Source organism: Oratosquilla oratoria, chromosome 13, assembly GCF_046742065.1.
Source record: "Oratosquilla oratoria isolate Oo_2021 chromosome 13, ASM4674206v1, whole genome shotgun sequence".
Lineage (NCBI taxonomy): Eukaryota > Metazoa > Arthropoda > Malacostraca > Stomatopoda > Squillidae > Oratosquilla > Oratosquilla oratoria.
The window spans coordinates 33561179-33584448 of NC_134789.1; the positions used below are offsets into that span (position 1 = coordinate 33561179).

General features: G+C 38.4%; 1 protein-coding gene across 3 annotated transcripts; it reads left to right on the plus strand.

Moving 5' to 3' along the window:
- Positions 1-1203: 1203 nt before the first annotated feature.
- On the plus strand, positions 1204-20027 carry LOC143032366 (52 kDa repressor of the inhibitor of the protein kinase-like). 3 transcript variants are annotated; one of them, XM_076197002.1, is made up of 5 exons: positions 1204-1277; positions 6231-6402; positions 19152-19319; positions 19423-19467; positions 19765-20027. In XM_076197002.1, the coding sequence occupies exons 3-5, from the start codon at positions 19262-19264 to the stop codon at positions 19926-19928; spliced, it is 267 nt and encodes an 88-aa protein (XP_076053117.1). In that variant the 5' UTR covers positions 1204-1277; positions 6231-6402; positions 19152-19261; the 3' UTR covers positions 19929-20027. The 3 variants fall into 3 exon arrangements, with proteins under 3 accessions (XP_076053117.1, XP_076053118.1, XP_076053116.1); XM_076197001.1 differs by lacking the exons at positions 1204-1277; positions 6231-6402 and adding an exon at positions 18829-19048; XM_076197003.1 differs by lacking the exons at positions 1204-1277; positions 6231-6402; positions 19423-19467 and adding an exon at positions 18710-19048 and having other exon boundaries at positions 19765-19904.
- Positions 20028-23270: the final 3243 nt, after the last annotated feature.

Genomic DNA, 23270 nt, shown 5'->3' on the forward strand with positions numbered 1-23270 from the left:
CGCAAGACACAGCACATCCACAGCAAGGCCGCTTCATTTAATCGGCGACCCCCCCTCTCCGTCCCCCCTTGCATATAAGGAGAGGATGGGGAGAAATCCCTTCGGGCTGCGTCAAAATTTACTCACACATACTACCCCACCCCCCACCTCCCCGCCCATTCCTCCTCATGCAATCAGAACATCATCCATATACAAACATTCTCCACTCACCTCTATGCACTCATTTAAATCTATCCAAAAGGCCTCCCTTTCTTCCACGCTCTTCTCACTGCCTGGCCCATATGCACTTACAAAGACCCACATCTCCTTTCCCAGTTTCACCTTCATCCACATTATCCTTGAGGAAACCTCCTTCCACTCCACTACCTCACTTACTAGAATAGCCACCACTTCCCTCCCTCGTCCTCTCTTCACTCCTGATAACCTCCCACTTACACTCCCAAACTTACACTCACCCTTCCCTTTCAACTTAGTTTCACTCAAAGCCAACACATCCATCTTTCTTCTCACAAACATACTACCTATCTCTTCCCTTTTACTCTCATCTGTACCACATCCACGCACATTAAAAGACCCAAACCTTAGGGTGCTGGCCCGAGGCCCTCCAGCACCCCTTATGCCTTCACTTTTCTTTTTAGGATATATGCCCCGTGGGGCTACAGGGAGAAGGATGCCTAGTCCCTCTCCCCGTCCCTTTCTTCTTGCCTCTTACGATCCAAGTGAGATACTTGGTGGCAGTATTCTTTTCCCCCACCACAGGGAATTCCCCCATCACAGAAAGAGAATACTCAGAGAAATGGTACAGGACAGCAACAAGGGGTTGGGGGGCAGCATAACGGAGGGACAGTCGTAGTATAAAAGTGTCATCATTTCTCTATGAACAGAATTTCTTCTATCATAGACAAAATGATGTGTGGCTCTGGTCCGTAGGGGCGCCCCATATAGACCCTAAAGTATCGACTGCATGCTACTTTGCCACAATAACAAGCAGCCAATACCCCAGACATTCTTGCATAATGTATAGAAAAATATTTATCTTACCATGTTGTCGTTCATAATTCTGCTCTTTCATATGCGAGTTGTAATTTTACATTATCTACTGAGAACCGAACCCGGAACAGTCAGGGGTCATTTATTGTAACTCATGCAAGTTCTTTCACAAAAACAGCTTTCACTTCACAGGTGCTCAATATTGGAACTCACTAGCCGTGTCCATTAAGCGGTCAGATAGCAAGGTTACCTTCAAGAAAAAAGTCAAAGATTACGATATGCCTCAGGTATGGACCGAGAATAGCACTGACTTTATATACTACTAGTCTAGTGAGGGGTACCAGACTCCTTCAGTAATACCTTCCAAATCTGCATCCACTCAAAACTGTTCTGACCTTCCCTTTCTTGTCCTTTAGATGTCGTAGAATAACAATGTTTGATCCTCAAAACTGGTTTCCTCCTTTGTTTTGCTAGTCATAGTATGGTATATGCTTCAGGTATGGTCTGAGACTGGTTATGATCTGATCATAATACTAGTCTGATGAATCAGGGTACCAGGCAACAATTGGACCTTTCGACCCTCTTGTTTTGTTTTTTGTTTTTTTTTACTCAAATCCCGGACGTTTCGGCCTATGATATCTATTGGAAACGTTCATTCACAATTAAGTGATTTTCAGTGGCGCAGCTAAGGGGGGGGGCGTGACAGTTTGCAAGCGTGTTAACACACACACACACATATATATATCCTTTAAGAAGATAAATTCCCTGTGGTCGGGGAAAAGAATACTGCCACCAAGTTTCCCACTTGGATCGTAAGAGGCGAGAAGAAAGGGACGGGGAGAGGGACTAGGCATCCTTCTCCCTGTAGCCCCACGGGGCAAATTCCTAAAAAGGAAAGTGAAGGCATAAGGGGTGCTGGAGGGCCTCGGGCCAGCACCCTAAGGTTTGGGTCTTTTAATGTGCGTGGATGTGGTACAGATGGGAGTAAAAGGGAAGAGATAGGTAGTATGTTTGTGAGAAGAAAGATGGATGTGTTGGCTTTGAGTGAAACTAAGTTGAAAGGAAAGGGTGAGTGTAAGTTTGGGAATGTAAGTGGGAGGTTATCAGGAGTGAAGAGAGGGCGAGGGAGGGAAGGGGTGGCTATTCTAGTAAGTGAGGAGATAGGTAAACAGGTAGTGGAGTGGAAGGTTTCCTCAAGGATAATGTGGATGAAGGTGAAACTGGGAAAGGAGATGTGGGTCTTTGTAAGTGCATATGGGCCTGGCAGTGAGAAGAGCGTGGAGGAAAGGGAGGCCTTTTGGATAGATTTAAATGAGTGCATAGAGGGTTTAGGAAGAAATGTCAATGTAATAGTACTGGGAGACCTTAATGCTAGGGTGGGAAATGGTCCAATCGATGGAGTGGTTGGGAAGTGTGGAGTTCCAGGAAAGAATCGTAGTGGAGAGTTGATGGTGGAAATGTGTCTAGAAAGAGAGTTGATGATAGCAAATACAGTGTTTCGGAAGAAAGTCAAGCATAAGTACACATGGGAGAGGGTGGTGGAGGGAAGGGTGGTAGATAGAGCGCTAATGGATTATGTAGTGGTAAATAGGATTATGATAGGAAGAGTTAAGGATGTACATGTGCTAAGGGGAGAGGGTGGGGGAATATCAGATCATTTTTTGGTGGAAGGTAAGCTGAGAGTGGAGGATAGATGGAGAAAGAGGAAAGGGACAAAAGGTAGGGAGGTTCTTAGAGTGAACTCCTTGAATGAAAAGGAAAAGGAGAAGGAGTACGAAAAGAAGCTGAAGGAGGAGTGGGAGGGAGTAAAGGATAGAGCAGAGATGGGTGTGGAGGAGGAATGGGGATGGTTCAAGGAGGGAGTCTTAAAGTGTGCAAGGATGGTGTGTGGAACAAGAAGGACAGGGGGAAATAGAAGAAAGGGTAGTGAATGGTGGGATGAGGAAACGAAGAAGGTTGTAGAAGAGAAGAAGCGAGCATTCACAGATTGGTTACAAAAGAGGACGGGGGAGTCGTATGAGACGTACAAAGAAAAGAAAAGGGAAGTAAAGCAAAAGGTAAAGGAGGCAAAGAGGAGAGCAGATGTGAAATGGGGTAGGAGTATGACAGAAAATTTTGAAAGTAATAAAAAGATGTTTTGGAAAGAAATTAAGAGAGGAAGAGGAGGCGAATCAAGTAGAGAAGAAAAGGTAAAAGGTGCAGATGGAGAGATGATAATGGAAGAGATGGCAGTAAGGGGAAGATGGGCAGAATATTTTAGGGAGTTGCTAAATGTGAAGGAGGATAGGGAAGGAAAGATAGTTGCAGTGGGAAATGCGAAGAAAATGAGAGTGATGAGTGAGGAGAATGGAGGAGAAATAGGGAAGGATGAGGTGAAGGCAGTTGTAAAGATGATAAAAGTAGGTAAGGCACCTGGTCTGGATGGATGCCATGCAGAATGTCTGAAAAAGGGAGGTTCAGTGATGGTGGACTGGTTGGTGAGGTTATTTAATGTTTGCTGGAGAGAGGGTAGAGTACCGGAGGACTGGAGAAGTGCCTGTATAGTTCCTCTTTACAAGGGAAAAGGGGACAAGTGTGAATGTAGTAGTTTCAGAGGGATTAGCCTGTTAAGTGTAGTAGGGAAGGCTTATGGGAGGATCTTAATTGAGAGGATTAGGAGAGGAACAGAAGGAGTAATTGGTGAGGAACAGTGTGGATTTAGGACAGGTAGAGGTTGTGTAGATCAGATCTTTGTGGTAAGACAGATATGTGAGAAAGCTATAGGAAAGGGGAAGGATGTTTTTTGGGCTTTTATGGATCTGGAAAAGGCTTATGATAGGGTAGACAGAAAGGCACTGTGGGAAGTTATGCAGATTTATGGGATAGGAGGAAAGCTTTTAGGAGCTGTCAAGAGTTTTTATGAGAGTAGTAGAGCATGTGTCAGGATTAGAAATGGAGAGAGTGAGTGGTTTGAAGTAAAGGTGGGACTTCGTCAAGGATGCGTTATGTCGCCCTGGCTGTTCAACTTATACATGGATGGGGTGGTGCGAGAGGTGAATGCTAGGGTAGTGGGTCAGGGATTGGAGATGGTTAAAGAAAATGGAGAAAAGTGGGAGGTGAGCCAGCTGTTGTTTGCGGACAACACTGCGCTTGTGGCAGGGTCAGAGGAGGGATTGAGGAAGCTGGTGGCAGAGTTTGGGAGAGTATGTGATAGAAGAAAGCTAAAGATAAATGTGGCTAAAAGTAAGGTGATGAGATGTACAAGGGGTGAAAGTGGCAGTAGACTGGAAGTGAACATTAAGGGAGAGCGACTGGAGGAAGTGGATAGTTTTAGATACTTGGGTGCAAGTGTAGCAGGAAAAGGTGGAGTAAAGGTGGAGGTAGAATGTAGATTGAGAGAAGCGAGTAAATGCCTTGGTGGTTTAAAGAGTGTAATGAGGAATAGACATTTGGGAATGGATGCGAAGAGGAGACTGTATGAAGGAGTGATTGTGCCAACAGCACTGTATGGGGCAGAAACGTGGAATATAAGAGAAGAAGAGAGAAGGAGTTTGAATGTGTTTGAGATGAGGTGTCTGAGAAGTATGGTGGGGGTTACTAGGCTGGATAGAGTGAGAAATGAGGAGGTGAGGAGGAGAACAGGGGTGAAAAAGGATTTGGGAGATAGGGTTGATGAAAGAATATTAGGATGGTTTGGACACATGGAAAGAATGAGTGAAGAAAGACTAGTAAAAGAGGTATGGAAGGCAGATGTGGAGGAAGTGAACATGAGGGGACGTCCTAGGATGAGGTGGATGGATGGGGTGAAGGGGGCTTTGGGGAAGAGGGGAATGTCTGTTGAGGAAGGAAGGGAGAGGACGGAAGACAGAGGTGAGTGGAGAATGGTTGTATATGGATGATGTTGTGACTGCATGAGGAGGAAAAGGCGGGGGGGGGGGGGCCGGGGTAGTATGTGTGAGTAAATTTTGACGCAGCCCGAAGGGATTTCTCCCCGTCCTCTCCTTATATGCAAGGGGGGACGGAGAGGGGGGGTCGCCGATTAAATGAAGCGGCCTTGCTGTGGATGTGCTGTGTCTTGCGACACTGCTTCTGACCCAGGGCGGTGGGCAGGGTGTAGGGATGACCCGTCATCCAGGAGGTGCTCAGATGAGAGGGAGGGTGGGAGGGGTGTGGAGTGTATTTAGGGATGAAATGGGTGGGAGTGTTTTTATGCCTTTCCCTTTTTGGCTACCTCCCTTGTAAGGGGGAAAAAGCCTTGGTATATGTATGTATGTATGTAAGAAGATAAAGTGCATTTGTAATATTAAATTCCTTGTGAGAAGGGGCGACAAACATGAGGGCAGCCCCGGTCGGCAAAAGCATTTAGCTACGCCACTGAGCCCACCTCTCATTTTTTAAAACAGTAACATTGCTGGATTTCCGAAAAAAAAAAGAATGTTCGTATCTTGGTGTATATAAGACGATGAAAACAGGGGGCGGGGGAGTCATCATTTTAAGAATATACTCGATAGCAACAACATGGAGATCGTTACTACTAAGACAGGAGCATAAAAATTATGCTTTGATGGATTTATGTATACGAAGAAGACCGTAACGAAGAATTAAAATAAAGTAACATGGCGTTCTGTTAAGCGTGGACCGCCCGTAAAATGTCAGGCCCTAATGAAAACCAAACAATCGAAAATCAAAATGTCACGAAAGAACATTCGCATGAAACGCCCTGCAAAATACCCGAAAATGCTATTTATTAACAAGTAGTTGTGAATAAAGATGATAAATACTAATAATAAAATTCAGCATGTTTTTTTTTCTAATAATTTGGATCATATCTCTATAATATGCGCCATACTTTAAATAAAAGTTTTTTTTTTTATGAACGACACATATGCCCCGTCGAAATACCCGAAAAAGCTAAGTAAAGTTAATTATTTATTGACCACACCTGCCGGAACGTCTCTATTCCTAATCAATGGCCGAAACGTCCTGTCACCAGTACTGGTCCCCAGTACCTTACTTCTGGTGATACAGATGATTATGTATATCCACTTCCTGGTGCTCAAACTAATGTGTAATTGCCCACACTATCCCATGTTCTTAACAATTGTAGAGAATAAATATTGAAAAGTTAATGGTTGATCAGTATAAAAAGATGTTTAAGCTTTGTGACTATTTATTTCGTTTATTTTGATTCTTTTTACTTATATGTATTAATTACTTTATTGTTTTATTTTGCATTTCATATGAAAAAATAATCTATCAAGATACCCTCATCAGTTTTAATGGGCACCATATTTTCCTTGATCAAGTTCTGTTAAAATGAAAGAAAAATATACAACGGCGAGCCACAAAACTGACCCCACTCTCGACTTCCCTCACTTCACACGTGTCATGACCTAGTTGGTCAGGTCCATTACCCCTCGGAGTGGTACGAAGGTTAGTCAGCTATTTTCTCATTCCCTCAAAATCAGCCTTTCTTTTTTTATACATAGACTGATACAGGCCTACTATGTATTTCACTATATCTTGGAATTTCAGTAATAATGGCATTTTCATTATTTGATATTTTTCTTTTAATATATTGATTCCCGATTTTGAAATGTGGTATTCACAAGTCATATTGTAGCCATTCGTATTGCTTATCATTCTCTAATATAAATTAATAGCGTTATCCTGCATGTGTAGAAATGACAATGTTGGAAAATGGATGTGTGAAAATGCGTGCATTTCCAAGTTCAGATATTTTGGAATTTCAATATCAATGGGCATTTCCATTTTCATTAACTGATATTCTTCTATTAATATACAGATTTCTAGTTTTGAATTGTGATATCCATAAGTCACATAAGTCCAATACAAGGTTGTAGCAGCATCCTTATCGCACATTAATAATTTTTATTAAATGAATAAAATGTGGGAAAATGGATGAAATTAATAAAATGTGGCAAGGTGTCCTCCTGCGGATCCATGACATAATACATCCGCCCAAAATCCCACACCCAAAATACCTCCAGCCAAAATCCCACACCCAAAATACCTCCTAAACCACCCATAATACCTCCATGCAAATGATAAGTGTTATGATAAGGACATTTGGGGATGATATTGTAAACAATATGTAGAGTATAGAATCCTATAGAAAGTATCATTAGAGGACTTTTTCATTCAGGATTATGGTAGTATGGTAGATCAAAGGAATAATCCATTCTATATAGAAATTGTTAATCAAAGGAATAATCAGGCAAAACAATTGATCAAAGGAATGATTAATTTTATATAGAAAAATTTAATCAAAGGAATCAGACATAACAATATAACAACTTAAGTTCATATGTTCAAATCAAATAATGTATTTTACCCTATATAATGTATTTTACCCTATATCAGTACCTGGTCGCCATCTGTAATGGCATATAGTAATTAAGCAATTTTCAAAAATAAAATAAATAAATAAAATAAGATACCTCTGACTCCAATTACTATATGCCATTACAGATGGCGACCAGGTACTGATATTGGGTAAAATACATTATATGATTAAACTTCTGATTTTAAGGACCACTGTATCCAATTTTTTAAAATAATTACCTATGGGTGAACATGTGAACTGAAGTCATTGTATTGTTTTGTCTGATTCCTTTGATTAAAATTGTCTATAGAGAATTAATTATTCCTTTGATCAATTGTTTTGCCTGATTCCTTTGATTAACAATTTCTATATAGAATGGATTATTCCTTTGATCTACTATATACCATAATCCTGAATGAAAAAGTCCTCTAATGATACTTTCTATAGGATTCTATACAAAGGATTACAAAGGCAGAGCATGCCGACAGGAGACCTTTTGGTCCATATCTAGGTCGGATGCGAAGAAAAAAAACATAATAAAATAATAAAAACTATAATAATGTAAATAACAAATAAAATACATAAATAAATGCATAGGTATAGTTAAATAATAAACAAACAGGTAAATAATAAATAATAATAAATTGACATATAACTAATAATAAATGAAAATCAGACAGACAAATGAATGACAATGTCTTTAACGAGATTTGGTGACTATACGGAAACAGCATATTTAGGTAGGTCAAACACCACCATAGGCGCCACCGTCGATGACGAGCACAACAGCGCGTCATTTTATGCGCACGCCATGCAAACGGCCAAATTTATATACCGCGGGAAAGTTAATTAATAAAAATGTTGTGTGAGTGTATTTACTACGATCGTAGTAAATTTCAAACATTCACATCCTCAGTTACATGTCGGTCAATAAAAACATAAGATAAACATGGCGGCCTGCATTCAGCAGTAAATCGAAAATTGGCATATGTTTCAACGTAAAAGATGAGCTAACATATTTACGGTTGTGGCAATTGACTATAATAATGAAAAACTACTAGTATCGTGGATTAATCTAATTCAACAATAAAGGCAGCGTGTTACGGTAGAGCTGAGAAATCGGAGGTATTAATTAGTTTTTTTTTTCTATCGGGTCGGATTATCGGATAACAACATCAACATCAACCCGCCATCTTATCAAACTTCACTCTATTAAGTTTCTTACTATTATGTTATTAGCGTAATAGACTTATAGTTGAATTATTTGAACTATTTTCTTTAAAATGTGTGATTTTCATGTAATTTGATCAAAGAAAAGTTACGTTTTTATCCTCCGTAATATTACGGACCACAGCCACGATTCGTCCTGCCCGCTATCTATGATCACTGGTGGTATGGATCAGACTACACTATTAAGTTTGTTACTATTGTGTTATTAGTGTAATAGCTTGCATATAGTTGAATTATTCAAACTATTTTCTTTAAAATGTGTGATTTTCATGTAATTTGAAGGTATTCGTAGCTGTGGTGGGTAATTTTGCAGAGGATAAAAACGTAATTCTATGATCAAGTTACATGGAAATCACACATCTTAAAGAAAATATGTCAAATAATGCAACCATATGCTAAATTTTTATATAAAATTGTGCCTGTCAACAAAAACCGTCATTGTTTACGTTCGATCGGCGATTCGTCAGACCGCACGTTTCGGCCCGATTTCCGGGGAGAAAATAGGCCAGATTTAATTCCATTCAAAATGCAATATCTCGAGAACAAGGACAGCTAGATGGATAATTCAAATTGCATTATACTCATAGCGACTTTTTGCATCCCATGAGAACTACTTCAGCTCAAATATCATGAATTCCATTTTCATGTTGACCTAGCTAGCATATTCCAAATGTGGACGAACTAACGATTTATATAGCTTGTTAATGAGTGATGGACTTTTGAAATCAAAAGATCGCGCAATCAGTCCTAGAATCTTATTTGCTTTCTCAGAGGCTGAAATACACTGCTTGGATGATTTGAGGTCGTTACCGATAATTACACCGAGATCCTTTTCACTATCCACTTTTGTTAACGAATTTCCAAATACAGTAACTTGTATTCGTACTTACTGTTATTTTTACCTATGTGCATTACCTTGCATTTCATTGTTTACAATACCATTCCCAAATGTCCTTATCATAACACTTATCATTTGCATGGATGATTTGAGATCGTTACTGATAATTAGGCCGAAATCTTTTTCTCTACTCACTTTGGTTAATGAATTTCCAAATAACTTGTAATCGTACTGTTATTTTTACCTATGTGCATTATCTTCCATTTACTAGTGTTAAATTTCAATAGACACTTTTCAGACCATTGCTGTAATTTATCTAAATCTTCATTCCGCAAATTATAATTATTCCGATAAACTTAATAATTTAAGATTATAACCTTCTAAGCAGTACAAACGGCACAATAGGCATGGAGGTATTTTGGGTGTGGGATTTACAAAACACTTTAGCATGTTTAAGTACTGAGGCGACGGGTCACCGTGATTGGGTTCAAAATGAACCTGCACCACTACCCTAACCTAACAAACCCAGGTTGGAATATTTCATTCATATCTTCAATCTTTACGTAAGTCTGCAGGGACAAAAACGCTATGGCAATTTTTATAAATAAATAATTCAACGAACGAATAAATAAAAGCAGCAGCACTACCACCACTTCCACGACGACCACCCCAACCCTCATCACACATTGCTGTTACCTGGGGACATATTGCCACTCTGTCCTCCCCCCATGAAGACCAGTAAAACAATAACAATTAATCGTTGAGTCCGTTTTCTTCAAATAACCACTTGCATGTGTCCTGGACAACGTAATATGGCGTGTTCCCACACTAAGCGCATTTTTTACTTTTCTTTTTTTAATTATAACTTGTGTCTAACAAATGATTACAACATTCCTCAGTAAACAGTACACCATAAACATCATTCCCGAGTGTTCAATTCACACTTCAATTTCCGCGCCTCATTTGTACCTTCATACAATGTTGTATAATTTGACCATTAGAGTGGCGACGTCCGAAACATTTAGTTTTGTGAAGGCTACAATAAACTAATAACATCTAACTAGTTGTATTTAACCTATCTAGATTTCATGCAACCTGCCTAGGGGCATCAACAGATTAGAAACTAGATGTAAACTATTAAACGCATTGTCACTTTGTACAAAACACGGACATGAGACGAGTTCGACGTCTGTAATATCAATTAAACACCAAACCGACTACTAACTCATCCCTTGTTTATTCACACTTAACCACCACTCTAATTACTCTAACCTTCCCGTAGTGAATGGGGTTAGCTTCTGCCGATGAACCAGATCAGTTTAGTAGGCTAGGTGAGTTAAATCTTAGACTATTCCAAACTATTCTACCCGGCTGCATGGTCTACCCACCACCTCTCCCTCTTGTATTAAGGCAATTAATTATCAAAAATTGATTTTTTTACACAAACCTATCAAGTCACATTTGTGTATAATGGTAACATACCTTTCAGAACTGCTGCAAGCGGATTGCAAGCAAATCCATGCCCGGTCACACGCACGTACACACGTCCTTGTTTTCTAGCTAACGGCATATTTACACGTCGGCATAAAATGGAGCTCATTACGAACGGCAAAGATGAATAAAATCGTCTAACGGCAACAATAACCATATCCTATAACACCTCGATACAGAAGTGAATCGATTTATGCTGTAACAATGATAATTACAAAAGGAAATCGCAAAGAAACACCCTCTGTTACACCTGAATGATGAGATAGGTACCCTTCAAAGCAGACATTATTTCAATGCCTTCCTCGCCTTACATGTGTTTAATATCACTTGGCGATGCAGGATACGTCCTGCTAGGATACAACAAGGTTTATGCGGCCCACTACAAGCACTGCGCATTTCAAAACACGAGGCACTACGCTGAGCACTTAGCACTTCCACAGCACCGTGGGATACAACGCGGTAGATACAAATTAACGTAAGCACTAACGCACTGCCATATCAAAACACTTAGCATTTTCACGGCACTGTGGGATACGACACGGTAGATGCAGATTAAAGCAAGCACTAACACAAGGCAGGAGACATCTCACTTGAGATGCTAACTCTCCAAGATCGCGACGTCTACTGGGGACGGTTTTAGAAGTCCAGTTGCCAGTTTCTGAACACAATATTATCGTTTTCATGACAAAATTATGGTACTGAAGAAATGTGGTACAAATTATTGTACATTTTGAAATATAATATAATGTACACTTTATGTAACATTTATAAATTCTATTAATGTGGAGAAATTCAAATAAATGATCTTTCACAAATTAGTGTTTCATTGAAAATAACCAAATAATATGCCTAATCATCAGTGTATTGAAATGAAAATATTTTAAAAAGAAAAACTTTCATATTTGTGATGCAAATTCCTGGACAGTGGAAGAAGGTGGTAGATGAGGTGGTGTGGGTAACACGTACCTTAAGTGATTGATGAAGGGAGGGGGAAGATAGCTGCAGTTGGGGAACCGAAGTCCAGGCGATTTGTATCACATCTCGGGACCACTCGCCTTCCCTCCAAGGCAAGCGTGAGTAAATCAAAGAGGGGGGAGGGGTATGATGGGACAACTCATTAAGTGAACCGTCCTAGGCTAATGAAACCCAGAACTCCTATTGTGAGTTTTAATGAATTGAATAATTAAACACTAAAAATATGCTACTTGACATTAAATAAGGGTTTTAACAGTTGGATTTCATACATACATCCTATCTATTCCCTGCGCGCGTTCCTAGCTTAAGAAATTGTTAATGACTGAGTACTTAATAAGTGTCTTGCTTGTGGAGACGTCTTCAATTAGCATGATCTGCTGAGCTTCGATCGGCGCCGCTTCGTTTGGTGGGGGCGGGGGGGTGGACGGCCTGGGCGCGCTGTGATGGGGGTTGTAAGTCACTTCATCGGCGTATTCCCGGTCAATCGCACTACACTCAGAGTTTTTGCTTGAGGGGTTTATACCCAAATAATCGACACTCGATTTGTTCACGAGGATATAAATCCCCAACAGTCACATGAGGAAGGAAAGGACACGCTTGTTCTTCCGAGATCGAGCGGTCTGACCTCCTTTTTCAAACTCGATGCTTAGACTGCTTGTGTCCTGCGACAGGTCAGGTCACGATGTCCGCTAGCCGGCTTCCGACGTTGCCAATAGTTCTATGTCTCCGTCCCTAGTTGCGAAGGGTACTACGAATAATGTTCATGCGGGAGGGTGACACAGTTCCAAGTGTTCTTTGAGGTAGACACTGTTCACGAGCGGATTAGACACAATCCTAATTATTCTAATTGCCTAGCTTAAACAAATATGTGGCAGGGGGGGGAGGGGTGTGTTTGGCGCTTTGTGTGGGCGCGAAAACCGTTGAGCCTGGCTCTGAGAACACAAATAAAAAAGGGGGGAGGGTGTTTCTAGATAATTAGAAGTCTCTCCCTTCGTTAAGGCACTGAAATTGATTGTCAAAAATGTCATGACAGATGAAGAGGATAACGAGGAGGAGAAAGGACAGGATGTAGCTACTAGAAGTCTTAAGGACTCTGGTAATTCCCCCGAGTATAGGGAATAAAGGGCCGTAGTGGTGAGAAATCGGACGTGAGAAAAATGGGAAGGGAGACAACGAGCTGGGTGTCACAATTTAAAAATTGTGACAATTTGTATGTAATTGAAAATAACTATTCATATTCTAGACATTAGCTATTCCTCATGGCTTATAACATTACTCAGAATGTGAGGTGTAACTGCTGTGGTAAGTGCCAAACACGCAGTATTTTTGGTAGGAGTTTATTGCGGAGGTCTACACACAAGTATAGCTTGGGGGCCTTGGGCATTAAGACGCGCTCGTGCTCTACTTCCTGATACATTGTTGCCAGGCGGGAAAAAGATTGGGCGAAACAATACATACTAACATATCTAGGTATATACATAAGAACGTACAGAAACAAGAGAACAATCACATATAATAATGAATATGCATGCAAAATGGTTAAGGGTAACATATATTTAGTACCTTAATGCTATGACGTGTACAATTGGTAGACGCATACGCGTTTAGCGTACGCCTAATGACGTATATATATTCGGTTATATAATTATGTATAGGGAATTTATATAATGTAATGACTACATAGGCTTACATATACAAAACATTTACAATAGATATATGTTGATATTACGTACTCATGTATAATAAAGAAGTGTTACTCTTTATTGTCTTTATTGTTCCTTTTTAATTCTTCATTCTCCTATTTTACTTCTCTTAACTGTCTTTTTAATTCTTCTATTTCATTAGTTAAAATTTTGTTCGTCTTCTCTAGTTCTTCCAATTTTTCAACTCTCTAACCTAACCTAACTTAACCTAACCTAACCAATTCTCGCCGTCCATTCAATGAAAGTGTGTGTGTGTGTGTGTGTGTGTGTGTGTGTGTGTGTGTGTGTGTGTGTGTGTGTGTATTTACCTAGTTGTATTTTACGGGAAAGGGAGCTATGCTCGTGGGGTCCCGTCTTCATATCTCATTTTATCTAAACTATTTTTAAATTCATGTATTGTTTTTGCACACACCACTTTCTCATCTAACTTGTTCCAACTGTCTATTACTCTGTGAGGAAAGCTGTTCTTTTTCAAATCTCTTCTATAGCTGTCTTTTTTTATTTTCTTTCCGTGTCCTCTTGTATTTCTGCCATCCCATTTTATCAGATTCTCTCTATCAGTAATTTCTATGCCTTTCATGATTCTGTAAATAGCTATCAAATCTCCTCTCTCTCTTCTTTGCTCTAGTGTCTGTAGTTTAAGTTTTTGTAGTCTCTCTTCATATGATAGTTTTGAGAGTGTTGGTGCCAGTTTTGTGATTGCTCTTTGTATTCTTTCAAGTTTTTTTATACATTTTTTTGTACTTGGTGACCATATCGTTGCTGCATATTCCAATCTTGGTCTTATCAGGGTGATTAGGATTTTCCTCACCATTTCTTCATCCAGGTATGTAAATGCCACTTTGATTGTTCTTATTAAATTATAAGTTTCTCCAAAAATCTTATTTATATGTTTCTCAGGTGACATATTATTCATAACAATGACTCCCAGGTCCTTCTCATTTTCTACTTTTTTTTATTCCTTCTTCTCCCAAATTATATGATCCTGTTATTCTGTTTTTGCTTTTTCCAAATTCCATGATACTACACTTTTTTGTATTGAACTCCATCTCCCACTTCCTACTCCATTCTTGTACTTTATTTAGATCTCTCTGTAGTGATTCACAATCTTCTTCAGTTTTCACTCTTTTCAGTAGTTTTGCATCATCTGCAAAGAAGCTCATATAGCTTTCAATTCCTTCATCCATATCATTAATATATATAGCAAACATTATTGGGGCCAGAACTGTTCCCTGCGGGACACCGCTTATTACTTCATTCCATTTTGAGTGCTGATCTCTTATCACTACTCTCATTTTTCTTTCTTGCAAAAAGTCTTCCATCCAATTTAGCAATTTACCTTGTATTCCTCCTTCATATTCTAATTTCTTAAGTAACTTCTTATGTGGTACTTTGTCAAAAGCTTTTTTTAGGTCTAGAAATGCACAATCAGCCCATCCATCTCTTTCTTGTATTATATCTATTAGTCTTGAATAGAAACATATTAAATTGGTGACGCATGATCGTCCTTGTCTGAATCCAAATTGCCTTGGATTTAGTACGTTGTTTTTTTTCCAAGTATTTTACCCATCTACTTTTGATAATTCTTTCACAAAGTTTTGCTATTGTACTTGTTAGAGAGACTGGTCTATAGTTGGTAGGTTCTTCTTTATTTCCTCCTTTATATATAGGTACTATATTTGCTTTTTTCCAATCTTCTGGAACTTTTCCTTCTTTTAAGGAACTGCTTATTATGCTATGTATTTTGTCTGCCAGTTCATTCCTGCATTCTTTCAGAATCCAGTTTGCTATTTCATCTGGCCCATGCGATTTTCTGACATCAAAATTACCCAAGTGTGTCAATATTTCATTCTTTGTTACTTCTATTTCTTCCATAGGGGGGACTTTTTCTTTCCACTCAATCTCTTCAGGTTGTATATTTTCCCTTGTAAACACTGATTTAAAATGTTTGTTCATAATTTCTGCCATTTCCATTTCCTCGGTGTATTCAACTCCTTGTCTTAATTTCTCCAAGTCTTGTTTGTTTTTCAGTTTATTGTTTACAAATCTGTAGAATAGTTTTGGTTGATCTTTACACTTTTCTATAACATCTTTTTCATATTTTCTTTTTTCCTCTCTGCACTTTTGTACATATTCATTTCTATAACCAGTATATATTTTCCATTTTTCAGGTCTTCTGTCTTTTTTCCATCTTGTCCAGGCTTTGTCTCTTTTGTCTTTTAACTCCCTACAACTTTTGTTGTACCAGCATTTCACATATTCTTTTTCTTGTTTTTGTCTTGGGACATACTTTTCCACTCCTTTTTTGTAAATTTTTGTCAAAATATTCCATTTCTCTTCCACTGATGTTTCTTCTTTGTATATTTCTTCCCAGTTTTCTTGTTGGAAGAATTCTCTTATTTTATCAAAGTTTGTTTTTTCATACATCATTCTTCCTTTTCTATATTGTTCATTTCTTTTCATATATTTTTCTTCATTAAGTTCCAGTTCAATCAATATGTGGTCACTTTTACCTATTGGTGTTTTATATTCAATCTTGTCCACTATTCTAGGTTCAGATATAATTATTAAGTCTAGCCTCGATGGTTCTTCTTCATTTCTATACCTAGTGTTCTCCTGTATCCATTGTGTCATTGAATGGTCAGTAATCATTTCAAGTAGAGCATTTCCCCATGAGTCATCACCACTCTTTACTGTCATTTCTTCCCAGCAGATTTCTTTGCAATTAAAGTCGCCCATCATAACTATTCTTCCTCCGTCTTCCATTATTTTAGTTAATGCTATCTTTGTGTCCTCTAACATACTTTTATATTCACTCTCCTCCCATGAGGCTGTTTTCGGAGGCACATAATTGATCACAAATTTTCTGCTCTTCTTATCTCTGTCTTCCACTTCTATCATAATCATCTCTACTGTATTCTTTCCATATATGACACCTTTCACGTTTATATCCTTCTTAGTCAGGAACATAACTCCACCCCCTTGCTTTTTCTCTCTGTATCTACTCCAATAATTGTATGCATCATGTCCTACACTGTTGGGTGGTAGTGGGCCTTTTAATTTTGTTTCTACAATTCCCATTATGTCCGGTTCTTTTTCTTTCAAATAATCATTCAGCTCATTCAATCCTGTTATTAATCCATCTATATTTGTGTAAGACACTCTTAGTTTTCTGCCACTTCCATTGTGTTCTCTGTTTCCCTTATGTTTTTCTTTTGTATGTCGAACTTCCTTAGTTTCATGTTCACTACTCTCCAATAGAATCTCTCTTTCTCTGACTCCGTTCTGTTCTCGTTTTTTGCCTTAGCTTCCAGTCTTTTCTGCTTTTCTTCCTCTCTTTCCTCTTTATTCATTTCTCTTTTTATCCATATCTTTTTGTATTGTTCACTTGTTGCTAGTTTCCCTGTTTTGGATAAGATATTCTCTGCCGTTGTTTGTGACTTGAATTTAATCTTAATTGGTCTGGTCTTGTCTGTGCTATACTTTCCGAGTCTAAATTTCTCTTCGATTTGTTTCATAATTTCTGGTTCATCTTCCTGAACTGATTCTAGTAATTGGCTTACTTTTTAATTTTCCTCTTTGATTCTTGTGGTTCTATCTGTGTTGTGTTTCTCTTCCATTCCTAATATAATTATACATTTCTTCTTGTCTGCTAAATCCCTTACTATATTCTCCTTTTGTCTCATCACTTTAATAACTGAGTCTTCAGTATGTTCTTTCAATTGCTGTTTGACTATGTCAGTGAATGAAACCTTATTTCCTTCTTGGGTTTTCTTCCAATTTTTACTTTCTTTAGCTATCGTTTCTCTGTTTTCTTTACTATTCTTCTTCAATTCCTCATTCTCCACCTTTACCTCTCTTAACTGTCTTTTTAGGTCTTCTATTTCATCAGTTAAGTTTTTATTCGCCTTTTCCAGTTCTTCCAATCTTTCAACCCTTTGTAAAATGGTGTTCATATGACCTAACCTACTCTCCAAGTCCTCGATCACCTTATCAACCTTCTTCTCTAGTCTTGTCAGTCGGGGGGGGGGGTTGTGTCCCCCCCACCCTCTTTAAATCCCTTGAAAATATTCTCATCACTTTCTGCTATATTGCTCCTATCTATACCTCTAATCTTCACATTCCTATTAGACATGTCGTCATCATCCAACTCGTCTTGGGGTCGTTTGTCTACCTTTCGGCGGCCCGTCAGGGCCATTTCCTCCACCTCCTCATTACCTTCCATTTCCCCAGCAATCCCTCCCCCTCTCCTCTTTCCTTACTTTCCCACTACCCCACGAGCAATTTCCCCCCACCCTGCAAATACAAAAAGGCACTTCTCTTTGCGTTGGGATCCACAATCTTCACTTTTCTTCAGAACGTTCTTCAAGCCGTCCGTTCGTTGAAAGTGTGTGTGTGTGTGTGTGTGTGTGTGTGCTCGCGTGTGCGTGTGTGTGCACTTATGTGCTGTGTGTAATTCACCTCGGATCTGCTGTAGCCTCTGTCGAGACAGCCAGACACCACCCTACGTCAGCGAGCTCAGAGCTCATTATTTGCCGATTTTTGGGTAGGTCTGAGACCACTCACACACCACACACCGGGACAGCAAGGTCACAACTCCTTGACTAACATCCCGTACCTACTCACTGCTAGGTGAACAGGGGTTACACGTGAAAGGAGTCAAACCCATATTATCTCCGCCCAGCCGGGGAATCGAACCCCGGTTCTCTGGCTTGTGAGGCCAGCGCGTTACCAATTCGCCACCGAGCCGTGTGTGTGCTCGCGTGTGCGTGTGTGTGCTCGCGTGTGCTCGCGTGTGCATGTGTGTGCTTATGTACACTTGGTCTTTGGATCACGTGTTGGACTCGTGATCGACAACTATTCCCCTCCTGGAAGAGAGCTCAGAGCTCGTAGGTCCGATCTATGGGTAATGCTATGACTTTACACACACACACACACACACACACACACACACACACACACACACACACACACACACACACACACACAACTCCCCGCCCACGAGAGTCCGAGTAACGACCCGAAGCGCAGCGGCACCGATATAATTTCGGCCCTGGGCAGGATTCGAACCAAGAACTACGGTTCGAATCCTGCCCAGGGCCGTGTGTGTGCGTGTGTGTGCACTTATGTGCTGTTGTATTTACCTAGTTGTGTGTGTGCTTATGTGTGTGCACTTATGTGCTGTGTGTGTGCTTATGTGTGTGCACTTATGTGCTGTGTGAGTGCGTGTGTGTGCACTTATGTCAAAGACTATATACGAAAGACTGGAAGGCACGAAAAAGGTGTAAATAGCCTAACTGATTACTCGTGAGTTTAGTTACTTCAACCAACGCTAGAGATCGCTGTGCTTTATTCGGAAAGAATTAGCGGGCTTTTTGGATCGTCTGCATGTTTACATTTCAGCCATATGTCACTTGGAACACATTGTTTTTTCAAACGGTCCAAAAGTTCTCATCCTGAATTCATGTACCATCGGTTTCCTAAAGAACCACAAAGGTAAGTGTATATTGTACTGCCAACATTAAGTATTATAGACATATAAGTGTCATTTTATTCATTAAGTAAAATTGTAAATCAACATTCTCTTCTTTTTTGATAGATGTTCAAAGTGGATACAAGTAACCGGTATATCGACATTAAGGAAGAAAACACCTACACAATTAAATAAAAGTCAAAGGATATGTAGCCATAATTTTTCTCAACGGCAATATGCATCATCAACCCGTTTGTGCCCCAATGCATACCCAGATCAAAATTTGCCTGCTGAGTGAGTCAATGCAGTTTTATATATACATTATCATAAGATTACAATAATTAACATTGTTTGGTAAGAAGTAATGATTTTCATTATGCGTTATATTATCTATCAGATCCAGCACACCCAGATGAGCCAGAAATAACCAGTATGGATGCAGGTAAGTGCTTGATCAATGTGTAAATAGTATAGTACAGTTCTAAGATTAATTGAAATGACTTTATTTTATTAGCACATTGCATTTGAAACAAAACATTGGTTGTCTCTATATATTATATATTTCTGTATTACTTTAAAGTTGAACATTATTTAGAATATTCTTTCATTGCCATTAGCTAATTTTTGTATTTGCACAAAACATATTTCAACTTGAAATTACAAACTAAATTATGAGCATAGATACCTTACATACATTATCTGTTTATAACTACAAAACATCACATATATTATTTTACAGATATTGACCTGCACTTGGATACTGCAAGTACTTTGCAAGTACTTTGCATCACCAGCAAATTGAAATGGAAATCTTGCCAAGTTCATTGGATGAGAACTTTGGTTAGTACTGACCATTTATTAGCATTGCATAATTCTATAAGACCTGTAAATCATAAAAAGTAAGCAACATATGTCAAATTGCAACAACAGATATTAGTACCACAATTGAGTCCACAGTTATATAGATGTTTTATAGACCTACTTCACACTCTTGGCCACGGTGTCACTAATTTCAGAGAAAACAGAGAAACAGAGAAAACAGAGAAAATACAAAAAAGGACGGGTTTTGCTCAAATGCACACTTCTATATATGTATGGTTGCATATAGTTGAATTATTTAAACTTTTTTTCTTTAAAATGTGTGATTTTCATGTAATTTGACCAAAGAGAAGTTATGTTTTAGTCTCTGCAGTATGACCGACCACAGCTACATATACCGTAACAAATTAGCATATGGTTGCATTATTTGAACTATTTTCTTTAAAAGGTGTGATTTTCATGTAATTTGACCAAAGAGAAGTAACGTTTTTATCCTCTGCAAAATTACCGACCCCAGCTACGATTCGTGGTTACGATTCGTGGTTACCGCTAGCCTGCCATCTATGTTCCGCGAATGCAGATCATCACTGAGCGTCAGAGTTGCCAGATTGGCGTTTTCAATGCCAAATTTTGTATCTTCGGAATGTTTTTACCGTGTTTGGCAGGAAAATTTGTTGGGTGGCATTTTTGGGAATTTGGCATTTTTGGGGGGCGTTTTTAATTAAATACCCGGTCGTGATTAGAGATCACTTTTACTTATATCAAGAATTAAATGATGATGTATATGAATGATATAAATTTATCTTGGTTATATCATGCGGGAAATGTTGCAAAGATTTTGTGCCTAGCCAAAGGATGTTTCAGCTCTTCTTTAGTGAAAATATGTAAGAACGGAGTAGCTCATCAAACATTTCTAAATCTGATGATGCTTTTGATTATATTTAGACACAATAGAAAAGTCACATGTATTTTTATTCATGTATGTCAGAGTCTAGAAGGTTGTTTAATAAACTGGTTTAATTTATTGTAGAGGATACCAAAAAGTTTACTTAGGAACTTAAACGTAATGTATGGAGTAATACATTTTATTTTAGTTATTGGTATTTTTTCTTTCTCACATAATACGGAGTATAATATATTTTATTTTGGAAGTTCATATCTTTCTTTCCTTTTCACACACATTCTTGAAAGTAGATTTATTTCAGAGGATGGTGGTTTATTACAGTACCACTAGAATTAAATGATGGTGTACATGAGTGATATAAATTGATCTTGGTCATATCATGTGACATTGTTTTATATTGGCTAGTCAACAGTAAAAATTATTTTTATATTGTAATTGTAGTTATACACATTATTTTTAACTACTTGATCTTGGTTATATCATGTGGTATTGTTTTATATTGGCTAGTCAACCGTAAAAAATAGTTTTCATGTAATTGTAGTTATACACATTATTTTTAACTACACATGTAAAACCAAAATGCAAAAAAGAAAAAATCTTAGACAATGTAATGGTTGGCATTTTGGGGCATGTTTTAAAAACAATTTGGCAGTTTTTGGCAGCATTTTGTCAGAAGTTGGTATTTTTCCTGGTAGAAAACCTGGCAACCCTGCTAAGCGTGGTTGATGGAGTTGGCCAAAAACATAATACTTTTAGAATTTCTTGTGAGGTTCGAACATGTGGGGCATATTTGCATACTAACTTGAATAAATGTAGAGTGATTTTTTTTCAACTATTGTTGTTTATTTCTTTATAATACAAAGGTTGCTTAATATTCCATGCAATTAAATAAAAAAATCATTAAATTTTATTTGAAATGCGCTATACAAAATTTATATTCTATGAAATATGACATTGCATACATGGTATTATGCAAAGTAGACCACTTGAAAAAAGAAACTAACGAAGCAGAGCGCTTTCGTATATCACATATTCAATACAAAAAGTACATAGTTGAATAGAAATACATATTTGGCATATACATGAAAAAGGAATACAAAAACTCCATTAAATATTGACGTCAACTTCGCCGTGTTCCATCATGCCAACCAAGAAGACCACAGAATGGACTGGGATAACGCACCAATTATATTCAAATCCCATTGTAGCTTTCAAAGTGGTACCATCGCAAATGCCAAGATATTCCGCAAACTACGTTCCAAGAAGTCGGTGAGATGTCCCTTGGGTACTGGTGCAACTCTTGCGTAACGAACGGGTGCTTCGAGGATAAACTGTTGCTTTTTTGTATAACCATAGTAGTTTGTTGCAGGAAGCACAAAAAGGGAACAAATATTTTTGCACAATACACCAAGTACATCAACACCTATAACCTTGGGCAAGTTTGAATTTAAGATTTGTTATATTCTTGGGGGTGTTTCTCGGCGTGTTTCAAGTATCGGTTATCGCTTATCGCCCCCCCCCCCCAATAACAATCCTGGATCCGTGCCTGGGTGGTATGGATCAAACTTCACTCTATTTAGAAACACTATTGTGTTTTTAGTGTAATAGACTGCATTTAGTTGAATTATTTTCTTTAAAAGGTGTAATTTCCATATAATATGATCAAAGAGAAGTTACGTTTTTATCCGCAGAGATATGATAGATTCTGAATGGAGAACATTCACGCTCGATTGCTCATCACATCAATTACGCACCGCAATTACCGAAAGTACTGCTACCCGAGACTTCCCCCTTCTTGAGAAATCTCGCCCTGGCAGGATTATGTCCCGCTCTCACGCGTTTAGGCGCACTCGGGCCTCGTGTTCGATAATTGTTGCGAGATTACAAAGGCGGAGCATGCCGACAGGAGACCTTTTGGCCCATATCTAGGTCGGATGCGAGAAAAAATCATAATAGTAAAAAATAAATAAATAAAAACTATAATAATGTAGATAACAAATAGAATACATAAATAAATGCAAAGGTATAGTTAGATAATAAACAGGTTTCGTGCGTTAAGCGACTTATTTGGCACCAAAAGGATTTTTTTATGTTCATTCATCCATTCATCCATAAATAGATAAATAAAGGTAAATAAAATATAAATAAAGAATGACCAAAGTAGTTATGTTGGTGCTCAAAAAATAATAATGGCATTTTGGTGTTCTAAATTTTAAGTAAACAAAGAAACGAGTTAAGCGTAAACATGTCCAGCTTCAGAATAAACTAAATACTTTGCGAGCAGCATCGCGATGGCATATCAGATGTCAATGATTTCCTTCGTCGTGTTGGAAGAAGTCTGCGATCATGAACTAAAAGTTTCAATAAACTGTGTTTCTCATGATGATATCTGTGCTAGAACGTTGACAAATACCCGTAATTCTACTCGTCTTACATAATTGTAAACTTATTAAAGTGAATGATTATATTACATTGTATTGAAAAATGTATATCATATGTGTCTATACATAGTAAAGAATTAT